Source organism: Fusarium falciforme, chromosome 13 (assembly GCF_026873545.1).
Source record: "Fusarium falciforme chromosome 13, complete sequence".
Lineage (NCBI taxonomy): Eukaryota > Fungi > Ascomycota > Sordariomycetes > Hypocreales > Nectriaceae > Fusarium > Fusarium falciforme.
This window is the reverse complement of record NC_070556.1, coordinates 511,668-518,212: the sequence shown is the minus strand read 5'-3', so window position 1 is coordinate 518,212 and position 6,545 is coordinate 511,668. Positions and strand designations below refer to the sequence as shown.

Below are 6,545 nucleotides of genomic sequence, written 5' to 3'. Positions count from 1 at the left end.
GTATTGCCGCTTACCACATGATGGGTTATTCACCCGGCTCGGGGAAGGTTTTGGTCCTAAGTTTGCTGTCAAGTGGATTGAAACCGTCAAGTCTCTTAGAATGTCCGCTTGCGCTATCCCAGGTACTTGAATCGGCCCGGCTAGCCTTCAGGGATCCCGTTTGTCGTATGCATGCCAAGCCAGGCTTGGCTTGCTGCTCGCTTCGCCAGACATAGAGAGGAATTCCCTAATTTGGAAAATAGTTGAGAGGAGGCTCCTTAAGCCTAAATTTAGCTCTGGAGCTAACGTTAATACGTGGCTCCTCTCTTTCAACCACATCAAAAAAATCAAAAAAAAAAAAAAAAACTTCAACCTGGGCGCAACGGCGTATAATTGATCCTGGAATCAATTGAAACTTGCGGTATGATCCTGCCTAAATTATTCTCTTTCGATGCATGTTCTCTTTCGATGCATGCTTGAATGGGCTATTTTTCTCTCCTTGTTATCTGTAATGTTGCCCCCCCTGCTATGCCTTGAGGAACGAAAGGTTCTTTCTTCCGCGCCCTCCTTACTCAAGCTCGGATCGCTAAGTGGTCCGTGCTAGCCGTCTTCGCCACAGTTCCTTCACCACAATCTCTGCGCCACAGTCTCTGCGCCACGATTCTTACGCCACAGTTTTTTTTTTATTAACCAGAGTAATCAGAGTATCATATGCTTACATACATGCTTATACTTTCAATTTATACTTTCAACTTATCAAAAAAAGCCCATTGAATCAAGCCCTGCCACTCTAGGGATCATCACATATCCGGGTATATAGTCGTTTCGGTGTTGGTGGTCGCGTAGGATAAAATCAATTATTGTTAGAAAATATAATTGGGAGCTTCCCCCTCACTTCAGGGTCACATCACAGAGTCCTAGATTTAGAGTTCAAAGGTCCTAGATAGAGTCTCACGAGATATAAACCTCCAGGGAGCTCTCACCATGACAACAAGAATAAACAAGAATAAAAACCTTGATTTTTTTTTTATCAAGCATACTCAGCATCACTGCGCAATACAACAACAATTATCGAGAACTGGGTGCCGCGCTTCGCGTCTCGTTAGGTTCTCAACTCCGTGACTCAGCTAATATTTTTCCTAGTTCGTAACGTGTTAACTCGTTCTCGGCTTTCATTATATTTTCTCCTCCTGTAAAGTATACGGCAGGTTCATTGCTTGGGTTATGGTTATGGACATGTTGGCTTTCGTTTTTCTTGTATCTTATTTCCCATCTGTCAGTGCCTATCTCGATCTCCACGGCGTTGAACGAAAAGGGACATCCCGTTTTCCCTGCGCGGTTGCATTGCCAGACTAGCCTCTTCTTCGCAACTGGGCCTCCTGTAATTCTCGAGAATTTTTGGAAGGATCGGCAAATACGAATGCCGTAGCCTTGTGACCTGGCAAATTCAACGAGCTCCTGCCTCATCTCATGAGAAGAAGAGTAAGTGGTGCCCTCTGGAGGTAGCTTCAGTAGTCGTTCTTCACATTCTGCTGACGGAGCAGATGCGTCTCCTCTGTTTGACTCGGACTCTGTGAGGTCTCCATTTCTGTATTAGTCTGGTGCTTAGCTCTACTCCGCAAAGTCCTTTGCGGTGATGCGTCGAATGCTAACCTGCTACAAAAATTGATCCCCTCTCGTGATTCGCTAGTTCCCGTTGAAGCCGTGGGTCGACAGGGATACATTCGTCGTCCCTGGCCTCCGACCCCCCACCATTCGAGCGTTTGTTGGACGAAGAATCCTTGGCGCGCTTAGATGGTGAACTGTCCGGGCTGCTGCTGAAAGGGTTCCGCCGTTTCCCCAACTCAGCCTTTGCTTTTTGTGTAGAAGATTCCTTCCTCAACGCAGTAGCACCCTCGAACGCAGCCCTTGATGTGAAGCCGAACTCATCCGCAAGCACCACTAGGATGTCTTGTCCAGGCTGAAGCTCCTCCTCTAGAAGTGCAGGGTTCAGCACACCAACGATGCTGCCTCTCCCGTACATCCACTTCCTAGATGCGAAGCCGCCATCGGGAGAGCTCTTCATCCAATCAACTCGGCTTTTCCATGGCTGCTGATCATGCGGCATGTACGCTAGAATGTGGAACATCTGGCCGCCTTTGAACGTCGGGTCTCTGTCACGGGGCGGTACGAGATATGTGCTGCATTGAATGAAACCGCAACACTTTAGCTGGTTGCTGCTCAACGATCCAGCCTTGAAACGGAATGATCTGGTGTCGACAGGCCCGTGGAAGCTAGCACGCGGTGCCATGGTCGGGAAACTGTCATTCGCAGGCCTAAGAGGCCTTATCGAGATCCTGAAGGCAGTGCTGGTTAGTTCTCTACCTGGCTAGTGGAGTCGGGCTTCTGCTGTATTGGTGCTTTCACATAAGGCATCGACGTACGGTTGAACACACATCTGTCCACGAACCTGAGCTAACTTTGCGTATGAGTCTTCCCATACCCCAATAGTTGACTCGGCTCCATCCTCGACTCTGCGACGGAAATGCAGTTGATACGGATGGAGCTGGACGTCGAAGAAGAACCACTGGTTCTCCCACTCATCTGCTAGGGGAAAGGGATATACGTGCATGGATAGCGGTACATCGATTCCGTCGATCTCATCGAGCACTTCTCCGTGTTCCCCCGCTCCGTCGTCAAAGAAGCTCGCCCTGACGAACTGCAGTCGGGCCGCACCAACCAAGTTATGCCCTCGGATGAGCTGCCGATCGGCGGACGAGGTTATCTCCAAGCCCTCGAGGCTTGAGAAGAATTGCACCCCCAGAGGGTTTAGAGCCGGCTGTCCTGGCCCTGTTCCCGATGAACGAGCCATTGATTGTCCGCTACTGGGACCTAGGCCTTGGGGCATCGTAAGTGAAAGTTTGCGTAGCGCGCAATAATGCCAGAAAGAGAGGGGAGTTTACCAAGACTATCCTTGGCCTTATTTTCAGGTGAGCTCACCTTCTTATACGCAGATGATTTCCATTCTGACGAGAAACCGGTTCTATCTTGGGAGTGTTCCAATACCTCCCCCCGCACGATTCTTTGGTCACGAGCATTGACTGGTGCTCAGGTGGTTAGCTCGGGCTGTGATAGCAGCAAAGGACGCCCTCCTTGCCGGCATCCTGGACCGTCCCAACCCGTACTTGACAGCGGCCAAAACCTGTAATGGCGCCGCGACAGACAAGGGCTCCTGGCTTCTAAGGCCCGACGGTGATGGCATTTACCGGCTGAGCGACCCTGGAAGCGGGCGCAAGGACGCCATCGCCCATCAGCCCTGTTCATATTGCTTTTTTCGACCCAATTCGAGCCATCCCTACTGGCGTCAGCTGGACGTATTTGCTCACAAGATGTGGTCACCGGTTGCGCACCTCATCTTGGTACGCGTTTTTCAGGTCGGCTATCAGCGGCCTGAACATTCTCCTAGGGAATATCCATGCCATGGCTGGAGAGGCCGTGATCTTGGGGCATCCCCTTGCCGCGCTTTACGGCGTTTTCAGCTCCGGAAAGCGTCTGCTCCGGCGACCCGGACTACAGCTGTGCATTGACCCCTTCCCTCGTGCCTCTGCCGCTCTCCCGTAGCCTGTTGCTTGGATGGGGGATCCGTTATTTCTTTCTTTCGGCAGACACATAATTGATCGAGGACGGGGCCGTTTCTTTTAGCTAATATTACTCTCCGTTAGCAAACCAGCCCGCGCTGTTCCCACTTACACGATGCCTCGACCAGAACAGGTCAATGTTCCGCTTGAAGATATCCGCCGAACCCTGGAAGACCTAGACCGGCAGCACGTCGAAGCAATGGCTCGTATCAGACGGGCTAATCGACCGCAGGAGGTCGTGGATTCAGAGCTCCGGAATGCGAAGCTCAGGATGCCCCTCGAGGAGGTCACACGCACACTGGAGGACCTAGAACGGCAGCATATTCAAGAAACAGCCCATCGCAGACAAGGGGCTCCTCTGCAGACGGACATGGAGCCACAGCCCCGAAATGGAAGTCAAACGGTAGCCCTTGAGGAGATTGTCCGTGTATCTGACAATTTGGACCGTAGACGCGTGGAACTCCAGACCAATCGACCCGGCCGGCCCCACCGGGCTCGCCGCGACCGTCAGTGGGTCCAGCGGCCTGGTATTACCGAACCTCTACAACGGCCAACAACCCCCGAGCCGGCTTCCACTTCACAGACGCCGCCTTCTCGCAAGCGCCGTAATGCGCAGCAAGGAGGGCTTCTAACCCCGCCACCCTCAGGCCAAGGCCGAAACCGCCGGAAAAGGCCGAGACTACTACACGAGGCCACTCAACTCCAGCAACGGTCTCTTGACACAATTCTACAACACCGGGGCTCCTGCTTTCGCGCGAAGAAGGATGCATCTTTAGGAAGATCCTGGTGCAAAGAAGTTCCCCTCGCCCTTCAAGTCGAGACTTCAAGATTGTTCTATACGGCTTTCGCTGATGAAAGGACGCTGCCTGTTTCCCATTGCGTTTTCTGTTACAGAAAATGCCCGCCAATCAACATTACTGCTGTCCAGTGGAGGAGAGACTTGCTCTCTCCGCTCCTGCGAGCCACAGCGGCTCTTCAAGAATGCAAAAAGTGTCTGCGGCCGGGTGACACTCCAGTTGATGTTTGTCTTGAGTGCCGCGGTGATTTCAATCGCGGGAAGCTGCCGAAGGCCTGCTCGGTCAACAATATGAATATTGGATGTGAGCATCGTTATCCCAAAGAACTCGACGGTCTCTCTCCCCTTGAGGAGAGATTGATCGCTCTCCAGGCCCCCTTCGGCTATATTACAAAGTTCACAGTTGACAACAAGACACCGTCGAATGCCAGTTACAGGAAACACGTCAAGGGCCACATTGTCGTATTTCCGAACAACGTAGAGGACTTGGCAACTACGGTGCTCCCTCACCCGCTTCTTCAGACAATTGAGAACGTTCATGTGTCCTGGAGTGGTACTAATAGACCCAATCCGGCGGAAGTGGGGTCCCTTCTTCAAGTGCGAAAGTCTCGGGTGACTGCTGCTCTGTTATGGCTGCAAAAGAACAACCCCCTCTACAAAGATATCGAAATAAACCTGGATGAAATACAGGGTTGGCAGTATGCGGAGGGCTCGACAGTTCCTACTGTTCTCATGGACCGGATGCAAAGAGAGGAACCCTCAGTCGTGGAAAAGACGCAGACGGACCCCATCGTCCCAAATACCGATCGCGGATTAGCCGAGACTAGTTTCACCAGCATTGAAGAGCTTCTCATCTCCATGCAACCAGACCCAAGCGACGATACCTCGCCATTTGGAGAGAATATGTCGACGAAACAGTCCCGCCAGTTGCCTGAAGATCTACATATTTCTGCTTCTAACCCAGGGAGTGCTGACCGTGGCGATGATGTCCTATACGAGACTTCAGCATCCGGCATGTTTCCTCTGGACGGGCCTGCTGCTTTTGCTGAGGCCGACAAGCTCTCCTTCCTATCTGAGGCTATGCAGATGAGTCAGGCTAGACACGACGATGACGCTGAACCTTCCGCTATGACGGTCCACACGACGGGAGACCAACCATTCATTCGGGTCGAGCGTGGCGCGGATTTTGCAGACAACCTGCACGAGGACTTCTTTCCACGGACCTTTCCGAAACTTTTCCCTTGGGGGAGGGGCGGCCCTAAGGCTCTGGACCGGCCGGGCAGCAGTTTACATGACGCATTGAGTTACACACAGCGCAGTGCAAATCACTCACTCAACTATTGGACCAAGTATGTGTTGCAACGACATGGGGGCCGATTCGCCACCCACCCCGTCTTTTGTTTCTTGGTCTTCAACATCCTCCTGCGATCTACGAACCGGCGTATCAGCATGGTCCGTATGGCAAGGGGTTCCTTCGAGAGACTGGGCCAGGTCTATGAAGGCCTGACGGCAGACCGCCTAAAAAGAGCCCAGGAGGAGATGCGAGACACCAGGACCACGACTGACGCGGACATATCGTTCTTGCTTCGCGAACTGTCCATCTTCGGCCACGCACAGCCACTCTCCAACGAAACTCGACTCTTGATGCGGAGGAAGATACAAGCATTGAATATCTGGACCGGTATGCCTGCCATCTGGATCACCATTAATCCCAACGACATCAACAACCCGGTCAAGATGAAGCTCTCCATGCACAGGCTCCACGAGTATGATACGGCAAAGGAACTGCTGGCAGATCTCCGTGAAAGGTATGACAGGATCGCTCTCAGCACTATGGATCCGGTTAGCGCCGCCATCTTCTTCCATCGAGAAATCTCCTTGTTCTTTGAAAAATGCGTCAGGACGGGCCAGGAATCGATTTTCGGGAAGATCAGCCATTACTACGCAACAGTCGAGACGAACGACCGAGGCAGTCTCCACTTACATGGCCTACTCTGGCTGGAGGGTAATATGGAGTTGCCTTCCTTGATCGACGATATGGCAAAACCCGAGGAGGAAGAATACCGTGCCCAGACGGTTCGGTATCTAGACTCGGTATTTAACGAATGTCTAGATGAGGAAGCTGGAAGAGCCGTCCGCAAGTAGAGAAAGCC

The 6,545-nt window shown here is 52.2% G+C and overlaps 2 protein-coding genes across 2 annotated transcripts; one reads left to right on the top strand and one right to left on the bottom strand.

The window, feature by feature from the left end:
* Positions 1-1,487: 1,487 nt before the first annotated feature.
* On the bottom strand, positions 1,488-2,830 carry NCS54_01471600 (Hypothetical protein; the record flags this gene model as incomplete). The annotated part of the gene is made up of 3 exons (XM_053159850.1): positions 1,488-1,567; positions 1,633-2,315; positions 2,403-2,830. 3 exons carry the CDS (start codon positions 2,828-2,830, stop codon positions 1,488-1,490), a joined length of 1,191 nt encoding a protein of 396 aa, XP_053015825.1.
* Positions 2,831-3,711: 881 nt separating this feature from the next.
* NCS54_01471500 (ATP-dependent DNA helicase) lies at positions 3,712-6,537 on the top strand (the record flags this gene model as incomplete). Its single annotated transcript, XM_053159849.1, has 1 exon — positions 3,712-6,537. One exon carries the CDS (start codon positions 3,712-3,714, stop codon positions 6,535-6,537), a length of 2,826 nt encoding a protein of 941 aa, XP_053015824.1.
* Positions 6,538-6,545: the final 8 nt, after the last annotated feature.